The 21,578-nt window shown below is 39.5% G+C and overlaps 1 protein-coding gene across 2 annotated transcripts in view; it reads right to left on the reverse strand.

The window, feature by feature from the left end:
• The window catches only part of inpp4b (inositol polyphosphate-4-phosphatase type II B), a 900,896-nt gene that overhangs the window by 472,915 nt on the left and 406,403 nt on the right, over positions 1-21,578 (reverse strand). The window contains exons 6-7 of one of the 2 annotated variants that reach the window (XM_041213287.1): positions 21,526-21,558; positions 13,083-13,201 (exon numbers count right to left, since the gene is read on the reverse strand). In XM_041213287.1, coding sequence (XP_041069221.1) covers positions 13,083-13,201; positions 21,526-21,558 — 152 coding nt within the window. Of the gene's footprint in view, positions 1-13,082; positions 13,327-21,525; positions 21,559-21,578 lie in introns of those variants that run through there. The other variant, XM_041213212.1, reaches the window with a different exon arrangement.

Genomic DNA, 21,578 nt, shown 5'->3' on the forward strand with positions numbered 1-21,578 from the left:
TTGCTACTTTGTACAGGCCACTGAACCTACTTTTAAGGGTTCACCTGGTATTGGTAGGAGCACTAACGCATAGTCTCCTGGCTGAAAGGTTTGGGCTCTGGCATGTTTGTCTGCCTGTTTTTCATAGCTGTCTGGGGGGTTTTCAAGTGTTATCAGGCCACATCACAGGCTCTCATGGGTTGCTCCAGGAACACTGCTACATAGTCTAACATGGAGGCTTCCTCCTTCTGTTCCAAAAACCTCTCCCTGATTAGTTTCAGAGGCCCCCGCAGTTGGTGCCCGTAAACTAATTTAAATAGAGTAAAACCGGTGGACTCATTGGGTGAACCCCTGGTTGTGAACAGAAGGAAACCAATCCTTTATCCCAGTCATGGGGGTACTCATGGCGATATGCCCTGATCAGAGTTTTTAGGGTCTAGTAATGCCACTCCAGTGACCCCTGCAACTGTGGGTGGTACTCTAAAGACTTTAGCTGGGTCACACCCATGTTACCCATGACTTTCTGGAATATCTTGGACATGAAATTTGAGCTCTGATCTGACTGGATCTCAGTGGGCAGACCATACCTGGTAAAGAATTGGGTGAATTCCCTCACCACTGTTTTGGCAGATATGGCTCGGAGGAACAGCCTCTGGGAAGTGGGTAGCCATGTCCATGATGGTAAGGATATACTGGTGGCCTCTTTTTTTCCCTCATCAGCACCTCATTTTTAATGTAGTAGCCTTCAGGACTGCCTCTGCCTCAGCTTCAGTGTGTGCAGTCTGAGCTAATGTTTTTAACAATGGATCAGCTTCCTTGATACCAAGGAAGATCTATTTATTAGCTCCTTATAGTCTTATAGACACCCAAAAAAGGTTTCAGATAACCAGACCGTAGGATCTTCTGTCTGCAGTAGCACTTCAGCCTCCACTGATGGAGCTTGTCTGGGATTCGCAGCCACAGTCGGGGCCATAGCGTGGCCTTCCATGCTCTCTGACTGACTCCCATTCTCTGCCCCGATAAATCCCATTGGTTTTTCCAGTAACCTCCAGCAATTTGCCTGGAGGTGCCCTATCTTTCTGCAGTTAAAACAGACAGGCTTCTTGGCTTCACTTTTCATTTCAGCACCACCCTTTCTGCCCTGAGGAGGGCCCCCAGCATTTCCTTCTCTCCCATGGGCGCTCTTTTCTATCACTCTCCCCCTCAGTTGGGGTGACTAGGGGAGGGTCTCTTCTGGAACAAGGGTTTATGGATCAGCTCATAATCATCAGCCAGTGTGGCTGCCTGCCTGGCTCCTGTTACCCTCTGTTCCTCTAGGTGTGTACTTATTGGGAAGGCTATGGGTTTTTAAACTCCTCAAGGAGAATTATTTCATGGAGGTTTTCGTAAGTGTCTTCTGTTTTAAGTGCCTGCTCTCACTGGTCAAAAGCAAGTTGCTTAAGCCTTTCAAATTCCAGGTACGTCTGGTAAGGCCATTTCCTAAGGGTACAGAATTTCTGATGGTATGCTTCCGGCACTAACTAGTACATACTTAACAGAGCCCTTTTTGCTGCCTCATAGTCAGTGACACTTTCCTCAGACAAGAGGGAGTGAACCTCATCAGCTTTTCCTGAAAGTTTACTTTGCAGTAATAAGGACCAATGTTGGACTGGTCAATTTAACTGCTATGCTAACAGCTCGAAAGGGGTAAAGAAGGCTTCCACCTCAGCTTCATCAAACTTGAGACTTAAGCAAGCAAGTCGGGATGCCTCAGCCCTTAAGTCTGAGCTAGTGGTGTCTTCAAGGGACACAAGTAGGCTTCCTGCCCCTCAGCTCAAGCTGTTTTAGTTTAAGACCCCATCTTCTCTCTTCTCTTCATGCCCTTTCCTGTCTTCCTTTATTCCCGTTTCTCTTTCCTGAAGTTCTAATTTCCGCTGCTCCAATTTTAATCTCTCTACCGCTACTCTATCCGTTTCATCATCCTCAATTTCCACCTGATGACTGTTGGCCACCCCTTTTAAAACTTCTGGCTTTCGGGCGAAATTCTAATCCTAAATGCCTTGCTAAATCTTTTAACTGTTCAGGGGACAGAACTTTTATATCCTCAAAAGTAACTTACCCCTTATTCTCCTAGAAAAGCACCGGCATCAAATGAGGACATTTTTACTCTTTAATAGTACAGTTTTTAAAATTGGTTTCAAAGGAACAATTTACTTTCCCAATGCTAATTTGTTTGTTTCGATTGTGGGAACAAATCCCGCACCAAGCCCCCAATTTGTTACGACCGGTCCCTGGGTGAGGATCCACCAATTTGTTGTGATCCTGGACGAGGCACCCCAAATGGTTACGTTCCCTGGTGAGGAGGAATGAACTGGCTCCCTTTCTTTATTCAACCCCCTCGGTTGGTTGCAATGAGGTTAATTCAAAAAGGACTCCTTCCCTCGTGGATACCTTTTCCCAATCCAAATGTATTTATGTTTAAAAAGGAGCCAATTTAACCAGGGTGCCTTGAGTCAAAGAAAGATTGTTAGCCACTAAACGCGAGGAAAAATAATAAAAACAACACACCTACACACAGATTAGAAATGAGAAATTGAGTCCAAAAATAAAAGTTAAAAATAGTATATGAATCAGTCCTCTGGCTTGTCCGTGAGGAGTAGGTGGCGAAAGGTTGTGGCCGTTAAGTTGGGGTGATTCCGGTAATGCTGACTTTGACAGTTGAGCAGTTGGGTTGGAGATTCTTGGTTCTGTAGGTTTCCTTAAAGGAGTTCTCCTGTTGCCTTTTCGACTGTGGCTTTAGTGACTTGCAACTTGCTCCCAGCAATCAGAAAGAGAGTTTTTTTTTAACCTACAAGCACAGTTGGTGTTCTTCCACTGTGACCTTCACAGCATGCACACACACACCAAAACACCAGACTAGCACACAGAACTAGGGTTTGCAGTGGCTTTTTTAAACCCCTTCCTGGAAGGGAAAAACAAACATGACCTTCACCCAGATCTGTTTTCTGATCAACTCAGTTCATGTTCACAGTTTGGGATATAACTCAGTAGGAGGTGGCTTTGGATGAGATGGCAATCATTCTTCATTATTTCTGCAACCACAGGAGATTGCAGTTAAGTTTGCATTGTATCTTGTCCTTTGAAGTGCCTCTGTCCGAAGTAGACCATGTCACACCTTTTAGGTGCAATATTTCATTCTCTCCGAACTAGCTGGTCAAGTAATCCACATAGGAATTTTCCAGCAAGTGGTTACCTTACAGCCTCAGCCAGCTTTTGCCTGTATGTCCTTTTTTAAAAAACACATGTCTTACTTAAAAGTTCAATAAGCCCACAAGTAATTCGGGGATAGGATCTGTGGTCATGACACTTCGTACAGTAAATCTTATTTTGTTTGTTTAAAATTAAATCTTGTGGTTTTATTCTCTTAGTAGATAACTAGGGTTTCAAACTTTGTATGCCTTAAACAAAACAATATTGGTCCCTTACTGGATCATAATGATATGCATGTGAAAACACAAAAAATTGATTTGAACGCCATTTTTTTACTGAAAATGTTTACATAAAGCTGCCCCAAAAACATGAAGAATATCCGAATATCCCATTTCCCTGCTCACGTATTAACCTGCCCGCTTCACTCTTATGTTTCTGCAAAGACAGCTCTAGAAGTGATGGTGTAAAGCCAGTAGTGCTTGCATATGAATTGCACAACACTGGCTTGAAGCTCCAACATTAAAATCTTCAATACTGTAAGAACTAATGGTACTAGGGAGAACTTTTTTAATCTTTGGTCTCTAAATATGTCATCTTGCTAGAGTCAACTATGAGAGAGACTAAATCTAAACACTGGGCTGTTAGCTGCCATTTGTCCATCCAAAGGAATGTTTTTTAAAAAAAAGAGGCAGTTAATTCTGATTACATGGTCATCATACTACATTTGAGGATCAGGCCCAATTTTCATAGTACTTTTGTTTCAATTTCGAATTGTTAGATCCCAATTCTTTATCTCCTTAATTATACAGTATCATTGGTATTTTTTTGATGCCCATCGTTTACTGTAATATAACACGATTTTGTGGTCACAGTCTCCTTTACTTCTGTAATTTTCTGATTCGATGTTTGTTGCTTTCAGGCTAACTTGGCATTCTAATTTTAAAACAGGTAAATTCAGAATGAGGACAGTTAAATTTTAGTGTTGGCTGCATTTGTAATCTTTAATTTTTTCATACTAGTTTATGACACTAATTGATCGGAACCATGTAATTAACAATCAGGGAGGTCTAGTGGTGCAGTAGTAGCGTCCCAACCTCTGGGCCAGATGCTCCGCACTCAAGTCCTACTTCAGGACTTGGTGGCTACGGAAGGTGCATGCATATTGATTATCAACCTGTAAATCCTGATGGCAGGTGGTAAAGAGTAGGAGATCTTCCTGGTCAGCCATACTGCAGTACTTTGCCAAACATAATCATGGATAAATCCAATGGAATTCCACAGTCACCAACACCCTCTTAGGGCATGGCATCTGGAGGAGGAGGAATGAACAATCAAGTTTTTTTTTACAGTTTAAACCAGTGAAATGAACAAGGTCGCAGGGGCCAGACACATTTTTCAAAAAAGGTAGCTTTTTGTCTTCATTAGGTAAGGAAATTAATTTCAGGTACCTAACGTCAAGCTTCAAGCATCCCATGCTAAGGAACAGCAGAGCCAGCAGCAGAATAGAGTTTTCTCTGTTTTGCACCAACAATGTCCCACAACCCAAATTTCAGAAGGAAATGCAGCATTAGGCCATTTCCTACTTTCCACACTAGTTATCCTCAATGAGATAGCAAATCTAAAGTCAAAAAACAGTTTGTGATCTTTAATATTATCTACGAACTAGGGCAACACAGTGTTCTTCCTGCTTGTTTTGCAGCAAGTTTATTTATATATTTTCAGGAAAAAAATGTGTTCAACTCTTTTTTTTGCACTGGCCTATTTTTATATACATACATATATACTTGCCTATATCAGCCTATTTTCTTTCCAAAGTTAATGCACTATTTTGCAGTGCTCAAGTTCCCATTTTTCCGTACAAATGGAATCAATTTTAACAGCTTCCTATCAAGTATCTTCTATATGATGTAATAAATGCATCTATTTGCATTCTGAGCTGAGAGGAAACAGTCTGGGAAGATTTTACTCAAGCCATACAGAAGTGCTAAACCAGCATGAACAACACAAATTTATAAAGTGCCTTCAATACTAAACAACTTTGCAGATGGGGATAAACAAGAAAACGGATTATGATGAAATGTGGACAGAAAGACCAGGCATGGTAACTGTGGATTTCAAGAAGGTATTGAAAAGTGGAGCTGCGAAGGGATTTCAAGAGGAAATTTCAAAGAATGAGGCCAAGGCAGCTAAAGGTTCTGTCACCAAAGGTCATTCATGGAGAGGACAAAAAAGGTTCAAGTCAGAGGACCAAAGAATGCAAGGAGGGAATATAAGATTGGAGGAGGTTGCAGAGGTAAGGTTGAACAAGGCATGGAGGAAAGAACAAGCCACAGAAGAATCGAAATAGAAAGGCAACTAATGACGCACTTGTTGACTGAACACTGTTCGTGAATGGAGATTTGCTGCAAACTGCCTTGGCCAGAAGACAGGAAGGAAAATATATTTTTTTATATATATATACGTCGACCTGACTACTGTATAATTTTTTTTTAAATAGACAAGGCTTTACCCTAACTAGACTCACACCAGGGGAATTTCTAACCTTCAGAAACCAGCAAGGACCTAGTTATCTTCAAAGAGATGCTAATGCCCTCTGTGACTGCAACAATCACATTCCAAAAAAATGCACCAATCCTCTCTGCATTTCTAAGGCAGGGCTCTGACCAATGGAGATTATATGTCTGTAAAGGACAAAAGGGACCCTCAATTCTCTATTAAGCACCTCAATATTCCAGGCTTGAAAAATACATCTTCTGTCCAACACCTAGGAGAAGAAGTTGGAGGAATGTCACACGACCTCCCCCAAGCTGCTAGAACCTGTAATCTTGTCTTGTGGAACTGAACCCAGGCAGTCTACCATTTTATCATCCAACAGGTAGCAGCAGGAAGAGCTCTGTTCAGGTGATCTAAACTGTGAACTACTGGAACCATAAGATATAGGAGCAAAAGTTAGGCCATGCGGCCCATCGAGTCTGCTCCACCATTCAATCATGGCTGATAAGTTTCTCAACCCCATTCTCCCGCCTTCTCCCCGTAATCTTTGGATAACCATTGGAACTTCTGTATCTACTGAAACATAGGGACTTCTGCATCTGCGCCTTCAAGACCAATTCATCTCTATGTGCCTTCTCCCATCGTGGAAGTCATCACTTCTGGAAAGGCGGATCACCCTGCAACAGTTTCACCCTGCTAACCTCTGAAGGAATACACCATTGGACTTTTGATTCTGCACTCTGGACTCACGTGAAACCATAACTAATTTTTTATCGTGGCGGACGATGCAAGGCCCCTTTCCCACACTTTGTGTGTGTAAAATAAACCAACCCTTTTATTTTACCTTATCTTGAGTTTACTATGGGGTTATTAATAGAGGATTGGATCATTCCACACTAAAGGGTTGGGGAAAAAACACCACCACTTATAAAAGGGCGAAATCAGAAATCAAAAACACCTTTCTGTTTACAGACAGCTAGTTAGAGGATAAACCAGGGCTGTTTAAATTAATCCCCCTTCAGTCCATGACAAAACATTAAAAATGTAGTGGAACATTTCTAAAAGTTCTGAAAGTTTTTAATAATGGCTGATATCAACATAAAAAAGGCAGGTGGTACTGGGGAGGTGGCAAACAGTTACTGGGATCTGCTGAATCTGGTTTGATTACCTTCAGGATTTCACGGAGTTATTCATGCTAAATTGGTACACTCTTTTTAATGTTTTTATGTCTCATTTAGGAGGTTACGGACAGGATGTGGGGAGGGAGGGGCAGACAAATGGGACTCATGGTATACGTAAGTTGCATACAACAGTATGGGCCAAACTTATAGAATAGTTGGTATCCTCCCTTTCCATATGTTGGTATAATTAATACATATATGAAAATGGCTCATCTTTGGTGCCTGCTTCAAACAGTAACCTCTTCATCTGCGTAACTTGCCATCAATCAAGTTATTCATATGAAACCAACATGCTGTGATATCAGAAATCAGTACGTACAGCACGCAACATGCTCACCTCTATGAAATGTTCTCCTATTTTAGGGAAGCATGTTTTTTTTCTGTTTCATGGAGATTGTATTATAATTGACTGCAGAAAAAAAACTGAGGGAAAACTTCTCAGAGGGACATCAGTGGAACCAGTCTGCAATCCATACAGTAATATTCTTCACATCTTAATTAACATAACTCCATATAATCTGTTGTGAAACTAACATTTTTTCATTATATTATCGTGGTTTATTGTAAAGTAGGTTTATGGGTGTGAGTGTACATGGTTTTGTTTTGTCTGTGTGATTTAATTGAATTAGAGTCAGATAGACTGCAAGCTTGAGATTTTCAAAAGAAATTAGGGGTAAAGGGCATTTGAAATGCTAATGAGTAAACATGGATGAGGGCAGCATGTTGGGTGTGAAGGAAAGTGAAGGAGTTGTTTAGGTTTCAAAGGGATGATAGGATGTTAACAATGAACAAGATAAGCAAGGCCAAGCAGTATGTTTATTTTTCCCAAAGGCACTGAGCATATCGGCAACATGAAAGATTTTTATGTTATGGGAATAATAAGTTTCCAAAGAGATATAGGACAATGGAATTTATAGATTAAAGAGAGAGAAACATATATAAAGAAGAATGGAAGGCTATTTTGGAGGGCCATGGAAGATCTAAAAAGGCCATCTAAAACAGCCTTAGGGAAGCCTCCAGCCACTTTTGCAGAAGTCCGCTGTGTCCAGTAACCAAAGGTGGAGGAAAGCCTTTGGAGTTCCACTGTCGAATGAGTGCAGTGGTAAACTTGTTGGCTTGCTTATCTAAATTTAAAATCTATTTTGGACTGTCGCCTTAATGAGGGTGTGGGAGTCAAGTTAATTAGGGATTTTGGGATTTGTTGTAGTATTAAATAACAGCTGTCTTACGTATGTGCTTGAAATCTGTTCTTTTGTTAATAAATGTATTAATTTAGTTTTTAAAAATCTCTAAAGGTGTTAGTGGACTCATTACTTGGGAATTCAGTGCACAAATCTTCTTGTAATAAATAGAAATTGCAAAATCATTTGAACCATAGAAAAGTTACATGCAGAAAGAGGCCATTGAGCCCATCATGCCTGTGCTGGCCAGAAAAAGATGACAAAGAAACTAGCCACACATTGTAATCCCAATTTCCAGCACCAATTCCAATTTGCAGGTTATGTGATAGCGTGGTCAAGTTTCCCTGGTGGATTTGGTCCATCTGGCACACATCACCTGCCACGTTATAACAAATCTTTCTAATTTCAGTTTCAGTTTGTAGTTAATACCTGCTACAAACCAAATATTCAAGAGTAAGCCATAAGACACAATTTCTAGCCAACTCACAGTAATGACCATACTTTACCATATTGAAAGTAAGTTAATTTGTCAACCCTTTCTTATACAATTTAACTTGTATCTCATTATTCTTCATTGAGTGCCCCAGTACTGCTGAATCATTTTTGTGTATTATTAGATAATTTCATTTTTCGATGATACAGTTGAAGTTTCACAAAATGGTGGTGACAGTGAGCATCTAGCCAAGGCTTATATTTATCCCCCTTTAATATTTTAAATGTAACTTTCCACACCTCCCTTTGGACATCCCATAATAATGGACATCATTAAGTTGGGCATAGTGATTTGCTCTCAGGCATCTGTCAACACAAGAAGCTCAACAGTACCTCACACAGTCCACCTTAATGAGCAGCTGCTACAAACCACATTTTTTCCTCTCTTGGCCTCTACTGCATGGCTTTTCCTTAAGCTCAGATCATGTATCTATCACATAGGGAACCTGTGTTTTACCATTCCACAACACAGCATGTAAGACCATCAAAGCAACACCCTATCATGCTGCTCTGAGACTCCTCTCTTTCGTTCCCTCAATCTTTTTTTGTTAATTTTCCAAGCTAGCCAAGCAACTGCAACAAGGGTTTTCTGTTTTCTGCTTTTTACTTAAACACTCAGAAAAGGGATAATAAAAGAGCCAGTGTTTACAGCATGTATGAGATTTTTGGCTGCCCTTTGATTAAAAAAAGCCAAACAATTAAAGACAATGCTGGCTGTTCTCTACATCAAAAATAGTCCAAAATTAGTAACATTTAAATTTTAATAAAACTATGGCAATAGGTCAAAAACCTAGAGCTGGAAATTGAACCTTGAATCTTGGAAGTTATGACAGTTTATCAGTTGGGCCATTAATGTAAGCTCGCAGTGGGAATGTGTTTGGCACAAAATGTATAAATCTTTTTGTGAAGAATAAAATACAAGACAACGATACCACAGGAGACAAGGTACAAAATGAGTGAAAATTAACTTTTCAATGGGATTTTATTATTTTATGTTTTGTAGGTATCCATATTTATGAATGCTGCCACGTTTTGCAGTTTTTAGAAGATTACTTAATTGAAAAAAATCTTTAATAGTTCTGGATACATGGGAAGTTGGAAATATTTCAGTATATGATAAGAAACAATTGCCAGGACTATTCACACAACTGCTCTGTGCATTCTCTTTAGGCATGATTCAAGGGTGAATATTGCCAAAAAGAATATGATGGGGAAAGACTTTGAGGGTTTGCCAGTTAGGTAGTAGCTGGGTAGTTAACCTTTTCCTCCCAATCAACAGTAAAGCTGATAAAAATAATATATAAACAAAACATCTTAGTGCCTTTGAAGTAGTAAAGTGTCTCAAGGCACTGCACAGACGCGTTATCAAACAAGGTCTGACATCAAGCTATATAAGGACATGCTAGAACAGGTGACTATAATAAGCTTGATCAAAGAGGTAGGTTTTAAGGAGTGTCCTTAAGGAAGGAAGAGAAAGAGATACAGAGATGGATAACTTTAAAGAGGGAATACCAATGGCAGCTAAAGCATGGGTTGAAGGAGATGAGGGATACACAAGAGGCCAGAGTTGCAGGAACATAGAGTTGTGGAGCTGAAGGAGGTTACAAAGATATGGTGGAGCAAAGTCATGGAGGGATTTGAATACAAGGATAAACATTTGCAACTCAAGGTGCTGCTGGACTGGGAGACAATGTAGATCACCGGGCATCGGGGTATTGGATGAATGGGACTTGGTGTAAGTTAGAATATGGAGCCAGAGTTTCAGATGAGCTGAAATTTAATGAGGAGTGGAAAATGGTAGGCTGACAAGCATTTATATTGGAGAACTATTTCCTGAAGAACACCTCTCGTGTAACAATGTTGTCAGAAGCAGTACTGCCACTGAGGCACCATCTAAATAACCTAATTTGTTAGTGTGCACAATCCCAACTAGCAGCTTCATTCACATTGCCAATCCGCCAACAAGGGCTGACTGCCCTGTAATGTAAATACAGAGTAAGGTCCACCTCCCCCATGTCTGATTAATTAATGCGATAAGAGTGCTCTGTATCTTTATCTCTGAATGCTGAAACAGTTATTTACATAGTGGACATACTATTCTATCTCACTTTAATATGCTTGAAAAACAGTTTATTCTAAATCTTTGAATAATTTGCAAATGCAAGATCTTTGGAACAACAAAGGAAACTAACATTTTAACAAATTTCATTGTAAACACAATGATGTATACTTTCTTCAGTATATTAGATTATTTACTAAACTAACATGGTTTAGGAAAATTATAAGGCAAAATCCACAAAAAATGTTAACAATTTCATGTAAGACCTAGGAGAAAAAAGGTTCAGCAATTTCAAAATCTTTAATTTTGGGAAAGTTCCCCCAGTAGCTCAAATGGAAAATGGCCACTGTTGAACTGAGCCATGCAGACTCGGAAAGTCACAAAGTAGATCTATTCAGAGTTAGCTGATCTCATCAATAACGTCAGTACAAGCATTGTAGATCAACCATTATTCCGGGTGCTTATTCCTACTTTATTACTTGTCATTGTCACTTCGCTATTTGTAGGGCCTTGCCATGCACAAACTGGCTGTTGGGTTTCCTACATTACAACTGCAATTATACTTCAAAAGCACTGCAATGTGCTTTTGGGACCTCCTTGGATCAAGAAAGGTGCTGTGTAAATGCCAGCCTTTCTTTTCTTTCTTATTTATAGACTTTGCTGGATGAGGAAAGGATAGCCTGTAATGCCTGCCACATAGCCAAGAAGCCTGTTGTCACTCAACAGTCTGGTGTCCCACATAAAGAATGATTGATTGAGTTCTCTTCTGGCAGGATGTCATCATCCACAGAACTCCACCCAGCATGATTCAGCACCTTCAAGAGTGAAGGGGAGAAAACGAAGGGTGATTATGAAAAGAAAAATCTAAATTTGCTTCATGTTGCACTTGCTTGAAGAGCCCAAATATAATTCATATTAGTTTTTTAAAAAATTATTATTCAAAAAAGGATACAATTTATACAGATTTATGCACCAGTTTATTCAGCCTAGGAATTTCTGTAAACATTTCAGTTTCTACCAAGCAACATCAACCCTTTGATCTATAACTGCACTTCCTCCACTGGTTCCTGCAGAAAGTACATTTCCTATCACAGGAATCCTGAAAATCAGAAACTTAGATCAATAGTTTCATTGAGCAAAATTCGCCTTTTTTAAATAAAACAGTTCTGCTGCATTTCAATCATCTGCTGAAATCAGTGAAATCAAAACTGGCTCCTTGCAGTGAAATGCTGGAACCAAACAGAACAGCAAGTGATTTCAAATAAGAAGTCACAGCCTCAAATTGACCAAAGGTTTAGCTTGCAGCAGCTGGATCTGCAGTCTACAGGGAGCTCAATGATCATACGAAGCATCTTCAGCACCTGTCATTTTCTCCACAACGTAACGGAGCACAGCAGTTGTCATTTTTTGTTCTGGGGAAATATCTTTCACACTTTAAAAAAATAATAATCTTTTAAGAATTTCCTTCAGTTGCACAGCTAGAAGCTGTTCAGTTTGTTTATATTGTGGTTAATCTGTATTAAAAATAAATTACTGCCCTGAATGCCATCCAAAACTTTTGAGAAATCATTCTACTATTTGCATTTTATGAGGAAGCATAAAAGAGTGCCTTTTAATGCTATTGAGTCTGGTGAAAGCAATACGTAAACAAGAGGCCTCTAATCTCTACACACCACTCACCCTTATTTCTTTTGCAATCTGCCGTCACTATTTTTGTAGGTACATGATTGGAGACTGTTTTATAGGTACAAATGTACAGTGCATCTCTGTACATATACACAAACCAAAGAATACTGAGACATAATGAGGCTGTGGAGCACAATGCACACATGAGCAAGCCTAATGATCACATCATCACACGTTAGCACATCTTGATTCATGCAAGTAGACTCCCAGAATCGGCCCTGTGCACTTAATAGACAGATCCAGGAGAAACTGCATCAGACAGCAGCACGTAAACCATGGGCCTCTATTTGCATCAGGTAGCAGGAGGCTGTGTCATTTACATTGAAGATTGTTGTCGATGGCAGGAGTATTATGCGCCTGCTGTCAACTGTACCTTTTCAGTGAAAAAAAAAGGCCAGCCAGTATCAAAATTGGCATGTCACAATCCTCCCACTTTTAGGTCAAAATCTAAGGTATTTCCATAACCTTTTACTAAAGCTATGACTATCCTCTGCAATAAGGTTAAAAATATGAAATCAGCTATTAAAAATGTAATCAGCCGAGGCTTCCAGGCACAGTTCACAGCTGCAACAAAATTGAGCTAATACAGTTTGCTGGGAGCTTACACCAAGCTTTCTTTATTCAAAGTTTTGAACTGTTTATTGCTGAAAGGTTAGGTTTCAGCTGCAGACTACAGCCTTGCTCCTTCTTTTCTGGAGTGGCAATGCTGTCATTCTTTTCACTAACAAAACGTCAGAAGTGTTTCAAGGCAGATAGAAGACAATTTATATACAGAAGGCAACTGAAGTTAAGCACATACAAGAGCGCCAATAATGCACTTACCTCCACTGTTTCAGTATTAGAGTATCTTGTCAGGCTCTGTTGTGTAGGATTTAAGATAGTGATCTGCACAAAAGAATTTGGTTTCCGATCACGAGCTGTAGCCACCAGTTCCTTGCATGCTGGTACAAAATGCAGAAAAGAATTGTAAGCTTGGCTTTCTAAAAGAAAAATCGGGAAAAAAAACCTCACCACAGCACAGATTAGGTTTAGCCCCAGCAGAGCACTCTGCTGTAGAGAGGAACTCTCCAACTAAAGGAAGTCCTTGGAAGCAAAGCTTATTGAAGGAAGTCACATGTCAAAGCTTGTTTGGAGACTTTTCCATAACCTATACCATCCTTAATTTGATTTCCTGCCAATATTTTACTGCCAAATGTTCTTCAGTTGTCTGATCTGCGTGTGCACACATTACAGTGTATCACTGTATTAATTCACTACCCATGTTTTATCAGCAAACAACTCACTTCACAATCTGTTACCCCAAACTATCCACTATGATTTTAAGCAGCAACAAAAAAACATATTTTTTCAACAGAATTGAAGTTTCTCCATACAGAAAACCTGCTTGTCTTTCCTACACTGCCTTTCACTCAGTGCTGTTACATATACAGGAATGGTTATACAACTTGTCATTAGCAAACAGCATAATAAAATGATTCACAACTCTCAAAGGACTGTGCATAGTGTATTTTTTAATGATTCACAGAAACAAGAGCTTCACCAATTTAAAAGCAAGTTAATGAGACAGGAAACGTTTTGGAAAACCGACTCGGCTGGTTACAAGCTGCTGCAGATCAATCTACTTAATGTATTTGCCAGAAGGAATGTAGTTCAGGAAATGAAATTTGTGCTTCAGTGTACTTTAAACAGAATCCTCCAGGAGCACTGTTAAAATAACATTGCACAGTAATCAAACACATATCAGTGAAATGCGATATCTGAGGAAAGGAACATGAAGGATTAAGAAGCAGAAACACTGCTTACTGATAATACCCAATAAGTTCATTAAAATCTATGTGGCAATATTAAAAATTATGGACATTTAGCATAATTTCCTTACGCTTATATCGCTAACATTGCATCTATAATGAAGTAATCATAGTAACATTCTCCCATCACTGCCCTCCCCTTCCCCCTCCATACCCCGAACGTTATCACCATCATCCTCCCCTTAGTTTACTGGTCAATAACAAGGACGTAAGTTTCTTTTAAAGAATGAAGCTTCATCATAAATTAAGCATTTTTTTTATCATTGTCACTGTAATTCCCTGGTTCCTTTTCATGTCACACTTAATTTGAAGGCATTTTCTATATTGTTTTTGTTCTGTGGCAGGTTTGTCCACATAGAAGATAGATCAATTGTTTCTAACAAAAAATTATTCTCAGGTTGTGGGTGTTGCTGGTAAGGCCAGCATTTATTGCCCTAGAAGATGATGGTGATGGCCTCATTCTTGAACATTTTATTCTCATTTGTTACAACTGAGAGGCTTACTAGGCTGCGACAGAGGCCATTTAAGATTGGAGTTCATGAACTGGAGTTCCATAAAGGCAATACAGGGTTTCCCTAAATACCAGTGAACCACTTGGTTTTTTTATGACACAATCGGGCAGCTTCATGATGAACAGCTTTTTAACTCCAGATTTGAAAAAAAACAGCACTCTAATTTCTATTCAGGACTTACTTAATAAATGCAAATACATTTTTAAGGCAATTAATGAAAAATCATGCTTTTTTACAAAACAAGCTTTTGGCAAGAAATTTTATTAACCCTTTAAAAACTTTAGGGAAGACACACATTTATCAGAGAAGTGTATTCATGTTCCCTTTATTATTGGCAATAAAAATTATGGTTTCATTAGTGAGGAAATAAGCTCACTCACTCTTTGCTTCATCTAAAATGAGGTTCCAAGGAAAACAGAAGCAATAGCAAACTGAATTTTGGGTAAAAGTACTTCATTTTTGTGAAGCATTGGTTACCTAAGTTGTGTATTTGACTCTGACACTGTGAAAGTTGGCCTTACCTATAACATTTCACTATATCCCAACAACTTTTGATCCTCAGTGAGCAGAACCATCATGGTCAGTAGTGAGGAAGAGCAGAGAAAGTAGCAAGGCTGGTCTCATAAACTATTTTAGCATATGTCACAAATGCCCCCCTCAACTCTGGCAAAGTCTGGCACCTCCTTGTTTAAATCAATAGTATTAGTCCAGATTTTTTTTCTTGACTGGTGGTGGATGGTGGGGAAGGGGCTGTTGACAGTAAACCGCCAACATTCGTGGTCATTACCCCTCTGCAACTGACCATAACTTCAGGATGCACAGAAATCCTTAAGTTACAGTCTGTCACTCAGGGTTCCAACACAAGCTGCACGGTGGACAACCCCCACCCCCCCAGAGTCAGCAACCACTGAACCAGCAAGGACTTCAACTTTGCTGCTCCCGCATTACTGTTAGAAACTCCGTAAGAAGTTAAACTTCGTTCAATGAGGTATAAATCGTCTTTTAGCAGCGATGTGATTAATAAAATTAGATCAACAACAGAACTTGTCCTGAAAAAATAATTTTATGTTTGTGGAATGCTATTACATGATTAATTAGAAGATTTCCCTAAGCTAAATTTTTAATAATAACCTTTTTTAAAACTGTTTCTCAGAATATTTTACCTTCATCTTTATCTCTGACTCAACCTTTAATTTGGTTCATTCAAAACAAACCTGATTTTTATTGCTTTAATATTTCCTGTCTTTGAAAATCCTTTGGTGCTAGGATAGCCATGTCATCACTGCTGTTCCATGCTATGAATGCCCATTAAAGAACATTACAATTAGTTGCAGTACCACTGCTTGGCACTGGAGGTGAAATTCTCACCAGAGAGATTGCTAAATTACTTTGTGCTCAGTGGCAAGCGCCCTTGCCACTGACTACAAACTCCAGGCTGATGTATTAGCCTTGGCTCGCTCTTAGCTGAATCAGAAGCTCATTGGTTCAAGGCCCACTTGAGCAGAAAATGTAGGCTGAAACGGAGGGAGCGCTGCACTGTTGAAAATGCTGTTTTTCCAATGAGATGACAAACAGAGGCCCTATCTGGTCTGTCTGGTGAACAAAAAGATCCCATTCCAGTTTACAAAGAAGAGCAGGGAAATGTTTCCTCTAGGCTGCACAGGTGATCAGCCATGCAACAGTCCAGAAGATACCACAGAGCAACTGCTCATAAACAATGCTCTCTTTAAGATGCAACTTGCACTGCCATGCAGCAATCTTAAAGAAAGCATGCATTGCGACAAACAAGCAGTGCACAACAAGCGGAAATTAGAGGAAACATTGAAGCAGGGTGGCTAGTAATAAGAAATCAGTGTACATTTGGCAGTAAATCAGGAGAATCAGGAATGCAGCAATCACAGAAAAGGCTTAGTTTAATCTGGCAAGATTCAACAGGTATTGAAAAAGGGTAACTTTGGAAATCTCATGAGAAGTACTAAGGCCAATGCTATGTACCTCATGAGACAAGAACTGGAGTAGGATCCTGAATTGCCCCAGCACACTTAACCTTATACTCTTGAATATTGATCCAGTAGTCAATCTATATGTGTAAACTCAGGCCAAGAGTGGTAGCAAGCTACTAAATTGTGGGAGGTGTCATAACTAAGACAAATTCTGTCAACAGACATGCATGTATAGATAATAATCAGAAGCAGCAATACAGGCTAATTCCTAACTCCACAGTTCACTGTCACTGAGGCCAACTGTTCAACCTCTATTGCTACCCTGGCTGATTCAGTTCAATCAAACTTGGAACTTTCCAGTAAATGCACAATTGAAAGTATTTCGTCATAATTTGAAACAGACATCTTTAGTCAATATGTCTTTACTATATTTTTGGAAGTCATTTACTCTAGATATTGTTGGCTTCTGTGTTTCAGACTAGTCTCGTGGGTGACTCCTTATTTCCCTTGTCATTTAGAACAGTCCTAGGTACATCTTTGCTTTGGATCCTCTGCTCACCTTCCTCACTTAAGATGAAGTTGAGCAACCAAGTCGGGACAGCTAGAACAAAAAAATTGGTTTGCAAAAGAAATAAATTTCAATGATAAGTGTGCTCAATCAAATTTGTAAATGAATCAATTTTTCATTGATATCACTGATGAGGAAAAGTAAATTTAAATCAGTTTATTCTGAAGTTTGATTTGAATGTTTTCCTCTGGATTATCCAAACTACACACATCCGTTGTGTCCAAAGAACACAAAGCTCCATGCTATTTAACAATAAAAATAGTTCATTAAGTAAATATGCATCAGAGTACTCTCTAAGTTCAGTACAGAAAACTGTATCAAAGAAAACTGAAGCTAAAAAAGTTTTTTAAAAAACTTTGTGTCTAAAAGAAGAAAAAGCAGTGTGGTTACAAACCTAGCTTCACAAAAGACTTGTTTAGTGCGTGCCTTACAATGCATTGGATGGGATATTTAGAAACCTAATATGCTTCTGGGACAGCGGTAAACATCTAAGTGGAACCAATTTAAATGACAGCTGCAGACTTACTGACCATATTTTCCACTCAAACGATGATTATGGTTCATATTACCAGTGGCTGTCTTGATTACTCAAGCTTTCTGTAGCCAATATTAAAAGCAATAAAGTCATTAACTTTTTTTCCACTGCACTTTAATTTGTGTTTTGCTAGCAGCCAAGAGTGTGCATGGATACATTGCGATTCCATTCACGTGCATTTTTTCATCATAAGAGCTAAATTATAAATTTACAGCCATTCTTCATTTATTTATGTTCGTTGGCGACTAGGTGAGGCAGCACAAAATTTACACTTGATGATCAAAATGACTGGCATTTTAGCCATGCCCTATACACACCCTTTCCAGAATCATTAAAAAATCTCAATGGGAATGAGGGCAGTAATTATTCAAAAAGGTTGATATTAACAACTGAAAATTGCATTCACCTTACCACCTACCTCCCTCTGGAACTGTATAAAAAAGAATCAACATGTTAAAGAGCCAAAGTTCCTTGCATTTACCTCACTTCTTTTGTTATTAGCTACAGCAGTGATGCAATCTCTTTTTGCACCAGAACAAAGCTTTTCCATAACTTGTCATCATGTCAGCTCAAAATAACTTTGTTAATTTTATATTCGTTCTCGGTGCTAGCACAGGTGCTTTACTCTTGGAAATGTCGTGTGTGGGTGGAGAAGGAAAACTGGAATTAAATGAAAACTACTGGGAAGGTAAGGGAAAGATTTGTTGACGTCACATTTAAGTAACTTCATAATTTATATTTATTTGAAAAAATATAAAACACTGCATAAAAAGTAAGTTTGCCTTGAAGTGTTAATTGTGTTACGTAACAATGGATGGAGTTACAGTACCACTCAGGATTGCAATAGTAAAGAAAGGGCATTAAATAAGGAAAACAATTTGCTGTTGAGTTAAGGACTATTTTCTTTTCAAAATGCAATATTCTCTCGTATTATCTCCTTCTGTCTCCACCAAGACATTTATCCTTATTAGGGGTGGCCATCACTGTGGCTCACAGCAGATAAATGATGGTTGGTATACCATAGAACATTGGAACATCTTCATGAATATTCAAATACTGTGCCTAATGGATGTAGTGATAATAGTGCAGAAATATAAAAAAATTACTCTTGAATGCAAAGGGTCTCAAAGCACCACAGTTAATAGCAATCTGTATTATTCAGCAGTACTTAAATGCTATGGAAGTCGCATTACTGTTCCTGACCTATAGAAATAAATGCATTGTACTAATAAAATGAAAACACAGCAACTGGCTGGTAGACTTTTAATAGACAGCGGATGTGATGGATTAAGCAGCTAGATTAACAGAACAGGCTGCTTCTAACATAGCTGCAGCTATTTAACAGGCCTCTTTACAAGGCAAAATGCCAGTCATCTTTTGCCGTGGCCCACTCCATCTTCAAAAACATTCTTTGAAATCACACCATTAGCTTCTTCTTAAAAAGATTTTAGTAATAAACTCTTTACAAGTAGATTTCTGTGCAACAGAAACACACTTCTGCATTTAAACACGGTATAATTAACTGGAGCAGAATACTTAGTACAGGGGTATAAGGCATAAGAATCAGAAGCTAACTCCTGTGTACCTGAAACACTTCTTAACTATTTAGAACTTTAAGGGGCCCACAATTCCAGCTTTAGGTGACTGCTAGGATGTCTGCAAAACTGCCCTTACCAATGTGACAGCACAAATAACACAGATATAAATAAGGCGCAACACAATGAGCCTTTCGTTAGTCTTTTTTGCACTTATTTTCCAACAGGCAATTGTGCACACAAGGGCTAATTTCTCCCCCACTGACAGACTATTAAGGCTATGAAAATGTAAGAAGCTCTAGTTTTCACTGATTTTAATTTTACTTTCAGGAAATTAATCTTTTTTGTTAACCCATGCAACATGCAGTTCTTTAACTAAAGTTTATGTACATGTTATTTTAATTACTTTAAATAAGAAAGTCATGTGCATATATTAAATAGAATTTTCAATATAATGCATTTGTATAGTGCCTTTCATTCAGTAACAAAAACAACTTGGATTTATACACTGCCTTGAACGTAACAAAACCAAAATATGGCAAGCACTTCACAGGAGTGTTATCAGACAAAATTTGATGCAGAGCCACATACGAAGATATTAAGGTAGACAACCAAAAGCTTAGCAAAGAGGTAGATTTAAAAGGACTGCTGCCAGAGCCTAAGGCCTCAGCAGCTAATGGCATGTCCATCAATGGTAGAGCAATTAAAATCGGGGATGAGCAAGAGGCCAGAATTGGAGGAGTGCAAATACCCCAGAGGGTTGTAGGCCTGGAGGAAGTTACAAAAATACTTGTATGAATAAGAGTTTCAATGGCAGATGAGGTAAGGCAGGGACAGAGCCATACAACATTAGGGAGGTGGACTTAGTAATGAAATGATTAAGTGGTTGAAAATTCATCACCGGGTCAAATATGGCACCAAGGTTGAGAATAGTCTGGTCTAGCTCCAAACAGTTGTCAAGAAAAGGGATGGAGTCAGTGGCTAAAGAATAGAATTTGTGAAGGGCACCAAAAGCAAAGACTTCAGTCTTACCAATATTTAGTTGGAGGAAGTTTCTGCTCATCCAGACCGGATGTCAAATGAGCAGTCAAACAATTTAGAGACAATGGGGAGATCGAGAGAGGTGATGCAGTGGTAGAGCTGGGTTTCGACACCATACGCATGGAAACTGATGCTGTGTTTTCCAATGATGTCTGCAGGGGTGGCATGTAGAGGGGAAATAGGATGGGGCCAAAGCAGATTCTTGGGACACCAGAGGGAATGGTGCCCGTTATCATGTGAAAAGCATATCAATGACCTCAACACAATGTGTTACTTTCAGGAATTTATTAATATAAACAAGTACACCACATCTCATCTCAATACCTCAAGGAAAATGTACAATAGCTCCTGATGTCACAGGGGTTGGGCCTTATTGGTCTAAGAATCGTATAACTTACAAATGCATAGAATATTTTATCTGATACTTCATGCAAGTGTAACGATGAAGTCTCGTTGTGACATTTGCTAAGACATGCTAGATTAAAGCAACATAAGGGGCTGAATTTTATGCTCCCTGTCAGCAGGTTTGAAGGCAGCGGGGCATATAAAATCTAGCAGGTGCCCCCCATTACCTACCGTCTGCCACTGACCTATTTTTCTTTTACAGGGTTAGGAAAAATGTCAGGCTGCCTTCTCAACCTTAGGACAATTGAGGCCCTTAAGTGGCTAATTAATGGCCACTTAACAGCCCCATCCCACCTCTGCTGGTATTTTACCAGTGGCAGGGGGAAGCCCACACCATGTGGGAAGCTGAGCAGCTTTAGCTGTGCAGGCTGGTGTTGGGCAAGTGGGGAAACCTCGTTTGCGGGTCCCCTGGGCCCATCAGAGGCCCCCCTCTGCCAAGGTTATCCACCCCTTTAACCCTCTCCCTGGACCCTTGAACCTACCCACCCCCCACCTTCTCATCGAGACCCCTGATCCCGGACTTAGCTGGGTTCCTCGGCGAGATGGGACTGCCTGTAGTGCCAGCTGTGGCTACTCCCAGCTGGGTCTGCTGGGACTACAGAGCTGCCGGCCTTCTGATTGGGCAGCAGCTTACAAAGGCGAGACTTTCTCCCGAGAAAGGGTTGGAAGTATCGCCTTAAAGCATCTGACTTTTTAGTGGGAGGGCGGAGCCTGCAGCACCCTGTAAAATCCAGCTCAAGCATGCTGTAATTGTGTGCACTATTGAAAATACTTCAGAGTAATAATTCATCTTTGCAGGGAGTTTAATTGAGACATTTCATTAAAGCTTTCAATAAAAATTGAAGGCATATTTGAACATATCACATACAATACTATCTGTGCCTTGAGACATTAAGACATTTTTGTTTTTGAACTTACCAAGACTGAACTCCAACTTCGGTTCAAATGGAACTTTGCCAACACCTATAGGT

The sequence above is a fragment of the Carcharodon carcharias genome, chromosome 1 (assembly GCF_017639515.1).
Source record: "Carcharodon carcharias isolate sCarCar2 chromosome 1, sCarCar2.pri, whole genome shotgun sequence".
In the NCBI taxonomy this organism is placed as follows: domain Eukaryota; kingdom Metazoa; phylum Chordata; class Chondrichthyes; order Lamniformes; family Lamnidae; genus Carcharodon; species Carcharodon carcharias.